The sequence below is a fragment of the Carassius gibelio genome, chromosome B19, assembly GCF_023724105.1.
Source record: "Carassius gibelio isolate Cgi1373 ecotype wild population from Czech Republic chromosome B19, carGib1.2-hapl.c, whole genome shotgun sequence".
Taxonomy (NCBI): domain Eukaryota; kingdom Metazoa; phylum Chordata; class Actinopteri; order Cypriniformes; family Cyprinidae; genus Carassius; species Carassius gibelio.
Genome location: NC_068414.1, coordinates 8,662,921 through 8,683,313, shown reverse-complemented (window position 1 = coordinate 8,683,313; position 20,393 = coordinate 8,662,921). Strand labels below are relative to the sequence as shown.

The 20,393-nt window shown below is 35.6% G+C and overlaps 1 protein-coding gene across 1 annotated transcript in view; it reads left to right on the top strand.

The window, feature by feature from the left end:
* fkbp10a (FKBP prolyl isomerase 10a) overlaps positions 1-14,456 on the top strand; it is a 31,712-nt gene extending 17,256 nt beyond the window's left edge. The window contains exons 10-11 of the mRNA XM_052584474.1: positions 10,821-10,984; positions 14,105-14,456. Coding sequence (XP_052440434.1) covers positions 10,821-10,984; positions 14,105-14,293 — 353 coding nt within the window. The 3' untranslated portion in view covers positions 14,294-14,456. The remainder of the gene's footprint in view (positions 1-10,820; positions 10,985-14,104) is intronic.
* Positions 14,457-20,393: the final 5,937 nt, after the last annotated feature.

Here is a 20,393-nt window from a genome sequence, read left to right as displayed (position 1 = left end):
ACAATAAAACAATGTTTTAATGTTTAAGTTTGGAATATTAACTGACATGAATGAATGCTATATAAATATTGTTCATGTTAACATAATGTTTATAAATGAAATCTTATTGTAAAGTGTTACTAAAGTTATATATATATATATATATATATATATATATATATATATATATATATATATATATTGTTCTGTGAATGTGATTTTAAAGTCTAGATGATTCGGATTAACCCTTTAACTGCCATATCAAGTTCAAGTTCAAGTTCAATTTATTTGTATAGCGCATTTACAACAGCCTCCTGGCTGACCAAAGTGCTTTAACATAAGAGCAAGAATATTACACATACATAAAAATAGACCAGACAAAAAATTTAAAACCACCCATTTCAAAATGTAGCATAACACAGTAGTCAGTACACTAAGGAAAATAAAAAAGTTTTTAGCAAAGATTTAAAAATAGACAAGGAAGGGGCCAGTCTGATCTCTAAAGGCAGGGTATTCCAGAGTCGTGGCCCAGCCACTGCAAATGCACGCTCCCCTCTACGCTCCCCTCTATCCTTTAAAACCTCACTGCCAGAGGGATATTGTGAATGCATGTGCCCGCTGGGCACAGTTTACCTGATGCCACCGGGGTGGTGATGGCATTGGTGGCTTGAGCCCGCCATCGCTGCTTGCAGCTATATTTAGGGCCCGAGCACCGATGGTGTGAGGACCCTCTTGGAATTGCTCCGTTTATTAGGGCCCGAGCACCGATGGTGTGAGGACCCTCTTGGAATTGCTCCGTTTATTATTATTATTATTAGGGCTCAAGCCCAAAGGGCGAGAGGCCTATTGTTTTCCTTAGGATTATTTTTTATTATTATTATTATTATTATTATTATTATTTTTTTTTTTTCCAACGTCTCGGGGGCTTTTGGGGCCCTTAACGTGCTTAAAAAGTCTTGAAAATTGGCACACAGATTGGAACCTGCGGCCATTAGGGCCGGGCAGAGACTGATACACGGGCGTGGCACAGGGGCTCTACAGCGCCCCCTGGAATATGGAGGGCCATATATCATACATTCTTGCTCGTAGACGTATGAAACTCGGTACACATATAAATCTCATCAATCCAAACAACTTTTGTATTGCATATCATGGGCTCCGCCCAACAGGAAGTTGGCTATTTAGGGTTTAGTATTGAAATTTTTCGTCAAAGTTGTGGGGGCTTGTGGGGTCCTTAACATACTCAAAAACTCTTGAAAATTTGCGCACACTTTGGAATCTGTGGCCTTTAGGAGCCTGCAGAGGCTGGGACCCGGGCGTGGCACAGGGGCTCTACGGCGCCCCCTGGAACACAGTCATAAATGTTGATGTATAGCTCACACATACTTGCACATATTCATATGAAACTCAGTACACATATAGATCTCATCGTGCCGAACAACTTTCGTATTGCATGTCATAGGCTCCACCCAACAGGAAGTCAGCTATTTAGAGTTATGTAAAAAGCGCATGCTCTGGAATTTGAAATACTTGTCATAGGTTTTTTTCTCGATTGCCGCCAAACTCGGTCAACATGATCTCAAGACACTGGGGATGAAAAATTGCCAGGGGATTTTTGATATCTCGAACGGTTTGCTCGTGGCGAGGCGTTGAAATTATGGCGAGAAATGAGAAACAGGAAGTGTCTAATACCATCCACATACATTTCCTGATTTTAATCAAACTTCATCAGATTATTCGTTGTATGATGTCGATCGCATATATGTGACTATTAGGAGTCAAAGTTATAGCGCCACCAACTGGCAGAAGGAAGTGTGTCATTTTCAAAATGATTTGAATTCAGCATCTTATTATTACTCGATTTGCTTCAAACTTCATCAGAATAATGTTAAAACACAGCCGATATAAATCTGCAAGGGGGATATTGATATCTAAAAAATTGTTGCCGTGGCAACATGTCAAACTGGAATACTTCTCAGGTGATTTTGAGGCAAATAACATACTTAGAATTTCACAAAACTCTGAACACACATCAGTATTTCTGATAGGAACTTAAATTGTGAATGGATTTTGGATAGCTTGAATGGTTTTGCCGTGGTGATTTTTTTAAATGACCTTACAAAGGGAATCATTATTGTATTTTTAAATTGCAGCTTCCAAACACGTCAAATAATTTTTTCATACAGATGAAAAAGTCATTCTGAGGAAATATGCATAGTTTCACAACTTTACAACACTGTATGGATAACAGAAAATTAAAAAAACTGTCAGACATCTCATCTCACTCTGTCCCTCTGTTTGAGTATATGTGCTTCAGACTTCCATTGTCTGAGAGAAATAGCGCCCCTACAGGTTCAATTCCCGGACTTTTACTTTCACTTTTAAATCGGTTAAAAATACAAACAAATACTTAGATTTAATTCACACTGACAAGCTAAACCAACATATCTGATTATTACCGGTTCAGGGCTCATGGATAAATTATTTCTGGCCAGAGATACGTGAGAAATAGGAGAGATGAATCACCGCTGTGATCACGGGCGTCTGGAGTAAAGAGCTCAGAGAAAACGAATTTATTCCTGTTTTAAAGCTTTTAAAAATAAATTATTACAGCGATATCACACAATCAACCAATTAGAACACACCAAGAGCTAAATTAAGATGTTTTTGAACTGTTTGTGTGAAAATGAAATATTTGCAGCTGCCTATCTGAAATCACCGCCTCCGATCAGCGCGTACAGTGTCCAGCTCAAAACAAACGAATTTATTCTTGTTTAAGAGCTTTTTTAAATAAAATATTACCACAAATGCACACAATAAACCCATTGTAACACAACAAGAGCTAAATGCAGGTGTTTGTGACCTGTTTAAGTGTGCAAGACTATTTGAAAGCGCGACTGGCAGAATAACATATATCTCTTGAGCTGCAGGTTTCTGTCTTTCGTCGTACGAACGAACACATAACGGACAAGATTATTTCAAAACACATAATAGCTTGGCGACTATAAACGAAAACAGCCACGTGAACATAAACTGGACCTACTGGATTTGAATATTAAAGTGACCACATTTACCACTTGCTTCTGTCTTCAATTTTAATCTATATAAAAAAGGAAACTCATTCGACTTGGCTGCTTTTTTAATGTGTGCGTATTTATTTATTTATCTTTTTATACATTTTGTATAATTTCATAGTTTGTGTATTACAATTATAAAAACAAAAATAAAATTAGCCACTCACATAGAAATAGCTTAGGCCTTAACCTTTTTCTGACAGTTTTAGGGATTTTTAAAAATCCTAAAAAAACCTTATTTGTGCTGCAAATAATAATTTCAAACTCATTTGATACTGACCTATGACATCCTGTGACATTATATTTATTTTAATTTACATAATCTCATGGATGTAACAGTAAATCTGTTCAGCTCACAGATCAATACTAAGCTGTAATACAAGCAGAACTTTCACAAATGCTTATGAGTCATTTAAGGATTTGATAACACTGTAAAATAATGTCTAATTTGTTAACATTAGCAAATTCATTGATAACACTTTATAATAACTGCACTCATTATTAAATAGTCAGTTCATGCTTTATAAAGCCTTGTCCCAATATTAATAGTCAGTAGTAAGCAGTTTATAAATACAGCTATAAATAGCTTGTCCTTGGTTTATAAGCACATTTATTAAAAATGAGAGTAAGTTATCTTCCTATGAAAAATAAAAGATAAAAATAAACAAACAACAACACAGATTGATACAGAACTCAGAAATTTTATTGTGGATTTATGATAAAGCCTGCAAATGAATTCATACTCCTACTCATACTACTCCATACTCCTTTTTCAACATGATGCCAATATACTGAGATGTTAAATTGTGAATGGGTTTAGGATAGCTTAAATGGTGTTGCCATAGAGATTTATTAAAGTAACATAAAAAAAATACAATAGTTATTTTACTATATCTTTACAATTTTTCATTCTAAATCTTCATAATTTTTTATATAAGTAGAAGTCCTCATTTGAAGGAAGCACAGTAAGTTTCATAGCTTTATCACTTTCAAGAGCCAGCATAAAATTTAAACTATCATAACTTATAAATCAAGCTTGCAATTCTTAATACCTATAATGGCCACCAGAGGGAGCTATAGGATTACTTTTAAATAATTATTGTAGAAACGAGTATGATTTAAATCATTTATAGAAATCTTTCAAAAAAAATGAATTGTATATATTTTACTGATAAAATGACCCTCACTTAATTAGAATAACAAGCTGAAGTATTTTGAACTGTATATTAAGAATAATTCTTTATAGGCTTTATGGACAGATACGTTTTGAGTGACTCTTGAAGGATCAGCACCACATCCTCTTTTACCACTGTTTAAAGAATTAATCTTACAGAATAGGTGTGAATGAATTTTGGATAGCTTGAATGGTTTTGCCGTGATGTTTTTTGAAATAATAGTAAAAAAGGAACCAGTAAATGTCTTTTTATTTTTTTAAAGTGCAGCTTCTAAACACTTTAAAAAAAAAAAAAATGTACACATAGAAGACCAGTCATTCTGAGGCATATTTCCTCAGAATGACTGGTCTCATGACCATAGTTTCATGACTATACAACACTATATGGATGATAGAAAATTAAAAAAAAACTATCATACATCTGATGTCACTCAGTCCCACTGTCACTGTGGGTAATGTGTGTGTGTGTGTGTGTGTGTGTGTGTGTGTGTTAAGTGAATTAGGTGTGAAACTATCAGGGTGCATTTAGTCTCCAGCGCCAACATTTTACAGAACTGCCACTTTCCTGGAGTCTCCAGAATTACTCGGTGTCGGACTCTGAGAGACTTAAGATTCCAAAAAATGATTTAATTAGAATACCATGAAGTATTGTGAAATACTATATATTAAGTCTTTATATATAGGCTTTATGCACAGATTAGAGTGACTCGTGAAGGACCAGCACCACCTCCTCTTGTTCGATGGTTTGAGGAATATATCTTCCAGAATCCAGGATTAAGATTTAGGAGCTCATTTTTATTCCACCTCCTTTCCTGAAAAGTCTGTCTTGCAGAATTGACTAAAAATTAATCTTCACATTAATTACTAATTATTTTGCAATTCTTTTTGTCAGTTCTTCTTGACCTGCTTTTTTCTTCTTCTTTTCTGACCTCATGACCCAGTCAGTATTTTTTGTACAATGGTCAAGTCTTAACTTATCCATTTCTGTATTGCATTTGTGTTTGATATTTCTCATGGGTATTTCATAATTTTCGACCTTACAGTTTGAGTTAAAAGTCTATTTTAGCGCATTTCATCTGTAAAAGAAAACATGCCTAATAATTCTGCACACATGAATATAAGGAGTTTTTCTCTTCCAGCTTTCCTGGACTATTGTATAGCACTCATAAATGATTAAATAAAAAATAATGGTAGTTATTAAGATTTATATGGTTTGGAATTGGTAAAATGTACTTGGAAAAAAATCACAATAAAACAATGTTTTCATGTTTAAGTTTGGAATATTAACTGACATGAATGAATGCTATATAAATATTGTTCATGTTAACATAATGTTTATAAATGAAATCTTATTGTACAGTGTTACTAATATATATATTGTTCTGTGAATGTGATTTTAAAGTCTAGATGATTCGGATTAACCCTTTAACTGCCGTATCCTTTAAAACCTCACTGCCAGAGGGATATTGTGAATGCATGTGCCCGCTGGGCACAGTTTACCTGATGCCACCGGGGTGGCGATGGCATTGGTGGCTTGAGCCCGCCATCGCTGCTTGCAGCTATATTTTTTTTTAGTTACTACTACATTACTGTGGTAAAACCATGTTTTACAACATTTTATACACGTGAGGACGAACGGAGAGTATACCATAACATGATATACTAAATGTTAATAAATTAAGTGTATCAGCAATCATAAATCAAAGAAGAAATTTCTTAGAAATATGTTATCTAGGTGACGAGGATCCCTCGTCGCTTTGTGTAAGTTCCAGTATGAAACAGCGGGGGGCGCACCTGTTATGATTTTCCGATGGTACAAACAAATTATATGTTGTTGTATTACTTATCAATATATAGTTTTTGACCAGCAAATGTCTGCAAATGTGATTTTTTTTTTTTGTCCGCCATTAAAACGGCGACAGCGCCTGCCGCTGCCGGCATCACATTACGTTTTCATCTAACAGTTACAGGTTACAAACTAGTTTTTGTAGCTATATAGACGGAGCGCTCAGTTTTTCCTGTGTTAAATGCATTTTGCCAAAATCGCATTTTATAAAAGATGAAATGCTACTGTATGCACGGGCTATTTAATTGTTGGCTATGTATTGGCTATGACTAGATGGCAAATGCTAGCCCTCTCTCTCAGGCGACATCCCACATGTCAGTCAGACATCAAATAAATAAAATATGAGCCTTTATATACATAGTGTTTAGTAGTACTTATTCAAACAAGATATTTATTTACCCTTCGCAAAACTTTGTTCAGCTCAGCTGTTGTCTACTGTGCGGCTGCTGTGGAACTTCAGTTGGTTCAATGAATATAGGGGGGGGGGAGTTATCAGCTTACTGACAGCTTGAGGATCGAATAAGATTTACAGAAGCTCGTTTTAAGAACTTTAATTTGCTAAATATTTGTAAAACAGACAGACAGGCGTAAAGGGTAACCAATAGCATTGATAAAAAAAATAATAATAATAATAAAAAAAAAACACCACTAAAAAAAGGGCACTTCGCAGTGTAAGGGCATGTGCTCTGCACAGGTTGAGCCCTACCTGTGCACGTGCCTGCTTGGCGGGAAAGTAGCATATCCTACAGAAAAGCATTAAAAACTGCTAGATCTGATTACTTTTCTTCTCTTTTAGAAGAAAACAAACATAACCCCAGGTATTTATTCAATACAGTGGCTAAATTAACGAAAAATAAAGCCTCAACAAGTGTTGACATTTCCCAACACCACAGCAGTAATGACTTTATGAACTACTTTACTTCTAAAATCGATACTATTAGAGATAAAATTGCAACCATTCAGCCGTCAGCTACAGTTTAGCATCAGACAGTGCACTATAGACCCCCTGAGGAACAGTTCCACTCATTCTCTACTATAGGAGAGGAAGAATTGTATAAACTTGTTAAATCATCTAAACTTACAACATGTATGTTAGACCCTATACCATCTAAGCTCTTAAAAGAGGTGCTTCCAGAAGTCATAGGTCCTCTTCTGACTATTATTAATTCCTCATTGTCATTAGGATATGTCCCCAAAACCTTCAAACTGGCTGTTATTAAGCCTCTCATAAAAAAGCCACAACTTGACCCCAGAGAACTAGTTAATTATAGACCAATCTCGAATCTCCCTTTTCTGTCCAAGATACTAGAAAAGGTGGTATCCTCACAATTATATTCCTTCTTAGAGAAAAATGGTATATGTGAGGATTTCCAGTCAGGATTTAGACCGTATCATAGTACTGAGACTGCTCTCCTTAGAGTTACAAATGATCTGCTCTTATCATCTGATCGTGGGTGTATCTCTCTATTAGTTTTATTGGATCTTAGTGCTGCGTTTGACACAATTGACCACAACATTCTTTTGCATAGACTTGAACACTTTGTTGGCATCAGTGGAAGTGCATTAGCATGGTTTAAATCGTACTTATATGAACGCCATCAGTTCGTAGCAGTGAATGAAGATGTATCATATCGATCACAAGTGCAGTATGGAGTACCTCAAGGCTCAGTTCTAGGGCCGCTACTCTTCACGCTTTATATGTTACCCTTGGGAGATATCATCAGGAAACATGGTGTTAGCTTTCACTGTTATGCTGATGATACGCAGCTCTATATTTCCTCGCAGCCCGGTGAAACACACCAATTTGAAAAACTAATGGAATGCATAGTCGATATAAAAAATTGGATGACGAGTAATTTCTTACTGCTAAATTCAGAAAAAACAGAGGTGTTAATCATAGGGCCTAAAAACTCTACTTGTAATAACCTAGAACACTGTCTAAGACTTGATGGTTGCTCTGTCAATTCTTCGTCATCAGTTAGGAACCTAGGTGTGCTACTTGATCGCAATCTTTCCTTAGAAAGCCACGTTTCTAGCATTTGTAAAACTGCATTTTTCCATCTCAAAAATATATCTAAATTACGGCCTATGCTCTCAATGTCAAATGCAGAAATGTTAATCCATGCATTTATGACTTCAAGGTTAGACTACTGTAATGCTTTATTGGGTGGTTGTTCTGCACGCTTGGTAAACAAACTACAGCTAGTCCAAAATGCAGCAGCAAGAGTTCTTACTAGAACCAGGAAGTATGGCCATATTAGCCCGGTCCTGTCCACACTGCACTGGCTCCCTATCAAACATCGTATAGATTTTAAAATATTGCTTATTACTTATAAAGCCCTGAATGGTTTAGCACCTCAGTATTTGAATGAGCTCCTTTTACATTATACTCCTCTACTTCCGCTACGTTCTCAAAACTCAGGCAATTTGATAATACCTAGAATATCAAAATCAACTGCGGGCGGCAGATCCTTTTCCTATTTGGCGCCTAAACTCTGGAATAACCTACCTAACATTGTTCGGGAGGCAGACACACTCTTGCAGTTTAAATCTAGATTAAAGACCCATCTATTTAACCTGGCATACACATAACATACTAATATGCTTTTAATATCCAAATCCGTTAAAGGATTTTTAGGCTGCATTAATTAGGTAAACTGGAACCGGAACACTTCACATAACACCGTACTTTCTACATCATTAGAAGAATGGCATCTACGCTAATATTTGTCTGTTTCTCTCTTGTTCCGAGGTCACCGTGGCCACCAGATCCAGTCTGTGTCCAGATCAGAGGGTCACTGCAGTCGCCCGGATCCAGTACGTATCCAGACCAGATGGTGGATCAGCACCTAGAAAGGACCTCTACTGCCCTGAAAGAAAGCGGAGACCAGGACAACTAGAGCCCCAGATACAGATCCCCTGTAAAGACCTTGTCTCAGAGGACCACCAGGACAAGACCACAGGAAACAGATGATTCTTCTGCACAATCTGACTTTGCTGCAGCCTGGAATTGAACTACTGGTTTCGTCTGGTCAGAGGAGAACTGCCCCCCCAACTGAGCCTGGTTTCTCCCAAGGTTTTTTTCTCCATTCTGTCACCGATGGAGTTTCGGTTCCTTGCCGCTGTCGCCTCTGGCTTGCTTAGTTGGGGTCACTTCATCTACAGCGATATCATTGACTTGATTGCAAATTAAAACAGACACTATTTCAACTGAACAGAGATGACATAACTGAATTCAATGATGAACTGCCTTTAACTATCATTTTGCATTATTGAGACACTGTTTTCCAAATGAATGTTGTTCAGTGCTTTGGCGCAATGTATTTTGTTTAAAGCACTATATAAATAAAGGTGATTGATTGATTGATTGAGGTGTCATGCCCATTCGGACCGAGACGGCTCTGATTCCTCAGATTCTTGAGCCAAGTGGATTTTGAATGCAGCTTCCACAAGTCAAAAACTAGCTAAATTATATTTTTCTATTTGATACAATTACACCAGCATGATCAGATCGTTCAATGTGGCACATCAGTAGCTGCTACATTCAAATCGGTGAGCCAGAGACAGATGTTTTTTTCAGCGCTGCGCTTTATAACTAATTGCTAATGGCTTATTAGTGCAATGGCCAGTCAGAGTCGTTCAGATGATGCAAGTAAGATATTACACAGTGTAAACAGCTTCAGTGATTATAAGAGTTTTTGTTTGAAATGTTTTTTGAAAATGTAATTTGTTTTTGCTCTCTGTACAATGAAAGTGTTATAATTAGTAACTTAAATAATATTTTGTATTAAATTCACATTAAATACAAAATCAGAAAAATTAATAAAACAAAAGCCTATATCAGTTTATACAGCGTGTCACATGACAAGGCTGACCCCCACCATTGATCAACAGCAATCATTTTAAATCACCTTTGATGCTGTTAAATCTGACCACATAAGTGATGAACTTTATTAAAGTTCCTTTCCTAAAATTCACTGAAATAGCAATCATGCATTACATTGACAGCACCACAACAGAATACTATGCTACTTACACTTTAGACTATATTTAATGCTGCATTATCTGTTATCATGCTGATAATGTACACACTTGCTTTTACCCCAAAAAATACACTTTCTTGACTGACATAAGCACAGGACAATCACATGTGGCATAACTCACATGAGGCAGAATTAAGCTGTTTTACAACCAGTTATGTTAAAATAAACTAACTTCTGACATGAACATGTAAATATTTCTCTAACAGTGTAAACACTTGCAATGCAAGATACATAAAATAACAAAATATAAATTAACACCCATTTTTATAGAAATTCACCAAGGGTTACACTATTGACCCTCACATACTTCTTTAGCCAGAATCTATTATAAACACTCGCAGAGCATGGATTTTGATGTCTACACGAATATACAGAAATTTGTTAAAAAAATGATGTTATAGTGATCACTGTGTGAAAGCACACACATGGTTTGATTGCACATCGATAACATTAGACTCCTGCGTGCCCAATGTATGACTCCTGTGTACCACTGTAATCATCTTTACCTTGATTACAGTCCTCATCCTTCAGAACTTTCCTCAAACTGAAAACTTACCAGGAGTTTTCCCCATTTAAACTTATACAAACTGATTGCACAAACATGCTTCTTTTTTTCTTTTTAAAGTATTATATCCTCTAGCTTTTGATCTGTTAGATGTGCCAGGTTTCCCTGATCTCCTGTCTGTCTCTCTCTGTTTCTGCAGCGTCGGGTGTACCCAGTAATGCAGTGTTGCTGTTTGAGCTGGAATTACTACAGCTGCAAAAGGGTGTTCCTGAGGGATTTTTGTTCATCTGGCTGCAGGACAGTCCTGAACCGATGTTTCCTGCCATGGACATGAACCAGGACCGGGAGGTACCGCTGGAAGAGGTATGATCTCCGCTGTCTGGCTTATTACTGTCAATGAAGATATTTCCTTCTTACTATGTAAAAAGATGAATTAAGAACTGTGTGGTCCTTCAAATGATAACCCATATAGGCCTCATACAAAATATTATTGTTTTTAAAAGTATAAATCAGCATAAATAATAATAACAATAATAAAACATTTATTAATTATAAAGCACCTGGTTTTCTGAGAATTTGTGTAATATTAACATGCCAGATTTCAGGTTTCCCGATAATGATTGATGTTTAGAGCTTAAGAGCATTTTCTATGAGTCATTTTGTGATCGTTCGTTATTGTTTCACGTGCGTTTCCAAAAAATACATGAGACGTTATTTCTGGGTCCAATACATAGTTAGTTTTCATGCACTTCAGCGAGTCATTGACTTATTATTCCCCCAGTCTTTGTGGGGAAAGAATCTGTATGAAGCATTTCATACATTACTTTTATTTTCTTTTTTCGGCCATTTGATTTAAATGTGTATTTCTATTTTTCCCGCCCTTTTTAACTCCTTTATTTATAAATTAATAAAAAAAAGAAAGAAAACTAGTCATAAAGTGTGCAATAAAGCACAATCTAATCCTTATATTATAATCACATTGCTCTTGAATCAAGTTAAAGGTGTAATCTGCTGATTTTATATTCTGTATTCTCAATTAGACAACACAAAACAACTTAAGAATTGTGTAATTTAATTCAATGGTGAGATGGGTGTTGAATTATTTAGAAGCCTCTGCACATTTGCTTAGACTGTTTCTGTGTTTCATGAAGCCTCGCTCTGCCCACCACTAGGGAATACAGAGCACAGGTAACACCAGAGTTGACGTACAATCTCAGACAAAGACAGGCAGCACAGACTCAAAATTAAAAGCAAGGGATAATTATTATAATTAATTAATACACAATTTTCCTTCTGTCAAGGTCAGAGTACTGCAGCTATTTGAACATCTAACTGCAATAATAATAAAAGCGGTGTATTTGCAAGCACTGAATTCATCATAAACAACAGACATTCTGTGATTTTTTATTACAGGAGTTTTTGCAAGATTAAATTGACATTTTTAGTAGCCTAATGTTGAGTCCATTACTCGCTTTCTGTTCACAGTTTATTCCATGTTTTTATTATTATTATTTTAAAAAAGAGAACTTGCTTTACTACTAAAATGTGTAAAATAGAAGAAAATGTATAAACTGTTTTGTCTGTGTAGCCTATAAGAATAGGCCTATGTCCTGGAATAACATTTTAATATATTTTATTCAATAACATTGTTAACTTGTTATTTATAACATCTGCTGCTTTTATTCTGTGAAAATTAGTAGAGACATCTGCCTTAAACTTGGTTTTTGTCATTTACATCAATTAAATTTGTATAAAATAGCCTACATTAATGGTACATTTGAGCAGCATTAGTAAACTGTGTAAATATAAAGAAATGCCAAATCACATCCAGGTTTATATATATATATATATATGTATTTATTTATTTTATTATAATATGAAATCCAATTTTTTTCAAGAATATCGTGATACTAAACTTTTTATTAGTTAAAAAGACTGCTAGATGGCTTCCTTTTTATAAGATGACTGAACATTTTTCTTGAATTCAATGTTTATTCTTACTTTGTGAAACCTAATTGTTTTATTACTATTATCATTTCTGTTTCTAGAAGTAGTACTCTTGATCATAGTCAATAGAAAAAAATATAACCACATACACATTGTCTGTCCACAAAATATTTACACATTATTAAATAATAAGCATCCCCACATGGACCTCTGTCTCCTCCAGAAGGAACTGAATCATTAAAGTTTTTTTTGTGCTCATCATTCTCAAGAATAGAAATTTGGATACTGGTGCTTGCTCTTTTTGTCATTATTATTAATTAATCCACAAGAGAGAGAGAGAGAGGAATGATTCACTTTATTAACCCTAAATAGGATTAATCTAATTTTAATTTATATAAGTATGTCTGCTTATAAGAATGAAGGATGTTGTATTCAAGTTGTTATAAATGATACACATTATATAACCAGCATTTCATTTGGTGTTTTAAAAGAGGACCATGTTCTTGTTTCTTTATTAGAAGTGGTTTTATTTAATTTTGAGATAAAGACGTTACTGTATGTGTCAAATTAGTCTTTATTGCATGTTCAAATCATTCATATTACCAGATGTTTTCTCCAGGAATTCATAATGAGTTTAGAAATTTTAGTGAAATGCCTAATAAATACATTACACTGTAACTAAACCCATTAGGTTTTAGTTGACTTCATGTACTGTAAATTTAGTTGACTAAAACTAGACTAAGACTAAAACAATTCAGATGACTAGAACATGACAAAAAATACATTTGAATTTTATTCTACAGACTAAAACAAAATCTAAATCTGCTGTAAAAATGAACACTGTTTACAACTACAAACATGTCAATATGCAGGACTATTCGACCATTTTTCAATATTTACTCGCTATTAACTACAAATTCAAATTCCTAATTTGCAGCTTATTAATAATGTGTGAGTTGTTAAGTTATGTGAGGTAGGTATGTGATAATACTAAGGGATTTAAAACAGCTTCATGCAGAATAAGGCATTATATATGCTTTCAAAGTACTTATAAACAGCCAAATGCTAGAAGTATGCATGCTAATAAGCAACTAGTTAATAAGGGAATTTCTATTTTAAAGTCAAACTCAAATGAATAACAAAGAAACATGCATCAATGATAGGATAAAAAGTTGGATGTGATTTATGTTAAGTTATTTCGAAATAAGCAGTAACAAAACAAACAAACAAACAAACAAAAAAACTGATCGACACACACCTGAAGCACATCAGTCACCATCAGTTGAATTTTAAATTAAAAAAACAACTGACTGAAAGAAAGAAAAAAAAAAACTTATATATTCAATATACTCAGACTTTATTATAATGATTTCCTGTTTGCCACTTCATTTCGATCGCATTCATCCATACTGAGGGCAATGGATGCAATCAACAAAAGAGCAACACACCTACAGTATGTGATTTATACGACGTGACATGGTCGTACTGTTTGTTATGTTTGATCACCAATTGTTTTTATGTTGTTCTCTTCTGCAGTTTTCAGCATTCATTAAGCTGCAGGTGGCTGAAGGCAGGGGCCGCCTCCATCCAGGAGTAGACAGTGAAGTCATTCTAAAGGACATGTTCAAAAAGCAAGATCGCAATGCAGATGGAAAGATAACTGAAGACGAACTGAACATCATAGTAAATGAGGATGATAAAGTGCCTAAACATGAGGAGCTGTGAGGGCAACATCGTTGTTGGAGTAAGGTTTTTGTAATTCAAGTTGTAACTGGCTGACTATGTCAGCTTGATGTTGGGATACATGGGTTCAGTAATGGGTAATGTTCTGATGACATATGATGCACTACTAAACCAAATAAAAGAGTTTACATTGGAAGAGTTATAATATGTGACCTTTCTGTGTCTTTTTTTCTGTCCATTAATCAATATAACTCAACGATGGGTTTGCATGGATATAGCGGTTTTATGTAGCGTCTATGTCCCGATCCGGTTTTGCTGTGCCCCCGATTCAGTCCGAGGATTGAGTTGAGTTTCTGCTGATACAGAGTCCCAATCTAATACTTGTATTTTCCTAGTGTCTGGTGCCCAATGAACCCAATATGTGTGTGTGTGTGTGTGTGTGTGATCTGTATGAAGCCATTGGTAGATGTAAACATGTTACACTTATTGTACTGTTTGGTCACCATTATGAATATAATTTAAATAACCTGTATTTTATATGTACAATAAGCATAAGCATCTAGTCTGATGGCAAATAAAAGTAAATGGTGAATAAATTAAAATTCATTACAAAATTGTATCACTGAAAATAGCAGCCCTCTCCCACATATTTAGCTATTCTAACCTCACTTATTTCCGAAGGTGTGTAAGTAGCAATGGGTGGTGAAAGACAAGAGAAGCAGGTGCTGATAATGTTTCTTTAGTCATTCAGGGATCCTACAGCCTGAAGCACTGTAAGGAAACCACGCTTACACTATTCTCTAAGTCTAAGTTTATTTTTCTTTTATTTATTAACAAAACATTCTTCTATAGATTTTTGGATTTTTCATTCATTACATCAAATACTAGTAGTTCCCCTACCAGGACTGTGCTGCAACATTACAGTTAGGGATGCACCGGTTGATTGAATCGGCAATCGAAATGAGTCGTGTTTCAATCAGCAATTGGCCGGTTTTTCCCGGAAGTGCACCCATGTGCACAGACTACATTGTAATCATTTGCTATCATGTCGTTTGTGTGGAAGTATTTCGAAATTCTGTGCACAAGACACGGGCAGCCGTTCAGCACTGGAAGTGCAGAGCTACATGTCTGAGGCACAGATAGCAGGAAGCGAACAGCCGTTGGTGTACTGGTGCACAAATGATGGGCCTTTCCTGTGCTTATTTATTTTTCATTGGCTCAAGAAAAAAAATATAGATGTGAATTATTACCCTAATTAAAAAAAAAAAAGATTATTGGATGAATGAAACACTTTGCATCTTTGTTTTATTCGCACCAACATACACCGTAAACCCGAACAGTGAAATTAATCAAGTGAAATTAGCTAATTGCACTCAAATAATAATGAAAGTTCATTAGACTTAATTTAAGTTCTGTAAACTAAAAACTTGTTGTTGTAGTAAGGTGAACTTGAAATGATTGCATTTTCTAGTTCCCAGCATGCTTTGCATCAGAAAACAAGGAAAATAAGTGTAGAAATTAAGTGTTATTTTGTTTTTACACAAGATTAACACAGAAGGACATAAATTAGTACTTAAATGTTGTGTTATGTTAGAATTTACAAAGGTTTCTGTTATGTTGGTTTTGTAGTCTTAATGTTGTGGTGAAGAGTAGAGCCTGTGGTTAGGTTGAGGATGGACAACAAAAGTCTAAATTTGAGTGTATATTCCACATGATTTGAGTTGAAAAAATTTTGAGTTCATTACTCTCTAATTATAAATTGAGAAATATCAATATTTATAAGATTTATTTAAGGCAACTAAAGGTAATTTTTAATTTTATGTAAACTTAAACTATTTAAAAACATCACTTAAAGGGGGGGTGAAATGCTATTTCATGCATACTGAGTTTTTTACACTGTTAAAGAGTTGGATTCCCATGCTAAACATGGACAAAGTTTCAAAAATTAAGTTGTACGTTTGACGTTTGTACGTTTCCGATATGTCACAAGTTTCGGAAAGTTTTTTTTGAGTATGGGTCTGTGTGACGTTAGATGGAGCGGAATTTCCTTATATGGGTCTTAAGGGCACTTCTCCCGGAAGAGCGCGCGCTCCCGTATAGCAGACCAGAGACATTCACTGACCAGAGCGTGAGACCGAAATGTCACAAAAGAAGTGTGTTTTTGGTTGCCAGGGCAAGACAACCCTGCACTGATTACCAAAAAAAAAAAAACAGCATTAAGGGACCAGTGGATGGAGTTTATTTTTACAGAGCATCAGCGGAGTTGTGCAAGTGTTTTTGTTTGTTCCCTGCATTTCGAAGATGCTTGTTTTACAAACAAGGCCCAGTTTGACGCGGATTTGCACATCGTTTATTTCTTAATGATAATGCAGTCCCAACGAAAAAGGGTCACGATCGGCGTGTAAGCACATCAAGTAAACAACATGTGATGTTGTCATCAAACTGCACTTTACACATGTACACCTTAAAAAAAAAAAAAAAGACGACATAAAGTGGAACTTAGTCATTTTCCAAAACCGCTAAGCAAATATATACAGTTTCAGTACATACCACATAGAGACGTCCTGCTGTAGTCGTTGCTGCTCTTGTTAAATTTCAGCCTCTGGAATTACAGTTTTCTTCAGTCGCTTACAAGCATTTGTCCAAGCAGTTGACACATTTTCAAAACTCTAAACACAATTGGCACAGCATCTGTCTATTGTGGCCATACCATTCACACATTTCATGTCGTTTTCACACAATATGGAGTCATTGAACACATTTCCACAATGCTTACATTTTCTGAACAGACAAGCTATACCTCCCAACAAAATTATGGTTCGTTTTTGTAGTATTTACAAATGTTAACACACAACATCCCACAATAGCAAAAACAATGTTCCAAACCTTAGATACAGTATAAAAACCTCTGCTTCTGCAATGATATCAGTTCAAAAACAATATGTCTTAGCTGATTTATGTTGTGTAAATTGGGCCAACCACAGCTGATTCCAATCTGGCTTAGACTCAATGGCAGGGGTTATTTTTTTCTATTACATTGACACTTATACAATAAAAGGAGGACTGATATTTTTGGAAACAGAAACAGAAAGAAACAAACACTGTTATGTATGGACGAGGAAGAGTAAGAGCAAGGGGCCCAGGGAGAAGAGCAGGCCCAGTGAGATATGCAGTGAGAGGAGCAGTGAGAGGAGCAGGAGCAGTGAGAGGAGCAGGAGCAGTGAGAGGAGAAGGAGCAGTGAGATGAGCAGTGAGAGGAGCAGTGAGAGGAGCAGGAGCAGTGAGAGGTATCTGGGCTTTTTGCTGTTGTTGTTTTTTGTTCAGAATGCTCTTATGTGTTTCATTGATATTTTGTTCACTGTAAGCAATACTGTCGAACCTGTTCTGTTCTGTCATACCGTGTTTTTACTGTACCTCCTGCAGTAAACAGTAAAGGAAAAAAATAGCTTTTTACTGGAATGCTTTTGAATGTGAACAATACTGTACATTTAGACATACAGTTCCTAACCAAGAAATTTAGTGTAAAACAGGGAATTGCATGTTTTGCATGCAAATACCTGTAAAACTGTGACTGAAACGTCTATGCAGTTTTAGTAGTGTCAACAATAGCCAGTATTTTGAAACCTGGTGTACTTTGATTGACTGCATGTACCTTGTGAAGTGAAAACAAGTGTTATTCTTTGACAGAACAATTTAATTTTGAGTCAGATTTCCAGTGTTTTGGTAAAGTCGGTGTGTGCAGAGAAAGATGTGTTCTATTTTGAAATGAAGATTTAGTATATATTTAACAAAATGTGTTTTTGAGAAGAAAATTATCCATTTGGCCAATTGTGTTTTGTAGGTGTGAGTCTGTGTTAAGAGTTTAGAAAAAGTATCTGAAGTATGGTTAAGCGCTTATTAGCGATTGAAAAAAACTGTAATATACGCTGAATCTGACTGTAAGCCATGGTTTGTTTGGGATGATGGTTTTTCCCTCACGGTAATGTCACAGCTTCCAAACGCTTTCAACGCAAAAGCCTACTGGCGCTCGTGATTCTTTAGCTCCGCCCACACGTCACGCCTCCAGCCGGTCGTGTTTTTCCGGGAAAAATCGGTTCAGACTATCTTTCTCTTATAAATATAATAAAACTAAAGACTTTTTGGAGTTACGAAGGATGCAGTACTAATCTATAGGTACTCAAGATTAACAGGATATTGAGTGAAAACGAGCATTTCACCCCCCCTTTAAATGTTTTTGTGTAATCTGTTACAAAATATTTTTTGAGTTCTGTGAACTTATTAGGGTTTACAGTGTACGTCTGTATTAAAAGATAGGCTATGATGGTTACGGTTAGGGCTGTCACTTTTGTGAAAAAATCATTTTCAATTTTTAAGACATAAGTGTTCATTGAATCGATTGTAAAATCGATTTTCTATGTCTAAAAAAAAGACATTTCCTTTTTCAATGTCAAATAATGGACGAACGTAAAGAGAGCGCTGGAAACGCGCAAGTCAGCAATATTTCTTATTTATTGGCATGAAGTTTCGTGCAAGATAACAAACAGCAAAAGGAGTGCAACATTCTTGAAAAAATATATATGCAGAGAGGGGACGGCTTCCATAACAAAAGAAAAGCATCACTGCAGGCTTCAACCCGGCTGCATTTATGATTTAGGCAATTAAAAAATCTCCAAGATGATTTTAAATAATGATTCAATCTATTTCAAACAACTGTTCAAAAAACGAAACTTTAAATTGACTTGTGAACAAGCCATGTCTGTTTTTTTATTGAATGTAACCGACCCTTAAGGAAATGCGCAAAAATAATGTATTGGACAGGAAAACAAGTCGATCAACATTTTCGGGGTCCAGAGCAGAACGTTTTTAATTCACTATATGTCCAGCTGTGGAGAAGACGCGCTCCGACTGCACTGATGTCCCAGGGACACTCTTACAGCTGCGCAAGGTGGGGGTATTACTGCCAATTTTCCATCACAAAAGCCGGTCGCTGTCAGCTTGCAATGGTCCTTATCATAACTCAGAATCTCTTGGAACTAGATGCGTGAATGAGGCGAATTCGCATCTACCGCACCGCGAGATCTCCAGGCCCACGTAAACGCGTCTTTACATTGTCTTAACATTGAAATAATTCGCGCCAGACGCTCTATTTGCATTTGGTGTGAACACAGAGAGGTGGCTTTCGACGTCACTGGGTCTTATAGGCGCGTAAAATTGCTGGTATTTTCTGTCTTGCTTTCGCAACGCATACTGCACTTTCGGAATTCTTTATTTTCTTTTTATGCTTATTTGTGAGTTTTGTTACATCTATTTTTTTTATTGTTTAATTATTTTAAAATTAATAGTGTACACATTTGGTTAAAATGTATTCCCTGTTTTCATTTTCGAAACTTTTTTTGGTTGGTCCGATGGATTGTGCAATCGATTTTCGAACTAAAAGTGTTACTAGTTACAGTTATTGTTTTCAATAGCCAAAAGCCAGTTTGGCCTATTAAATACCAAATAAACATCTTGTTTATGCATACTTTCCTTCTTTCTTGTTTGTTCCTTAAAAATAAAAATTGGAAATCGGTGTCGTCCAGTTTGCTTGTAAAAAAAAAATCGATATCGGACATGAAAAATCATGATTGTGCATCCCTAATTACATTTTTCCTAAAGCAACTGATTTAGCTCACTTCATGCTCTTTCTCTGAAACCTGTAACATGCATTTACTGGAACTAGCTCTATATTAACTCTATAGCAAACTCTATACAAATAAGTTGGCTTTGAACAATGAGTTTAACATCTGGTCTAAGAAAACTTTTTTAATACATAATTTTGGACAAATATAATTTATAATTTGTACTTAAAACTGCAGTTTGTAACTTTTTTTGTGTGTTTAAAATTGACAAAATGTATATAATAAGAGAGTACACCATGAATCCATTTTCCAAACCATGTTTTTGGCTTGTCCTGGAACACTATGGTATGTCTAAAATAAGTTTTTATATTCAGTTTATTTAGACTGGTACGGGTAGGTACCGCTGCATGATACGCCATAAACAAAAACAAACAGAAGCAGCTCCGGTTATAATGTTCCTCCACAAGACACACAAAGTTCTGTTTATTAACCGCTAGAGCGACAAAAGTTACTGCAGCCTTAAC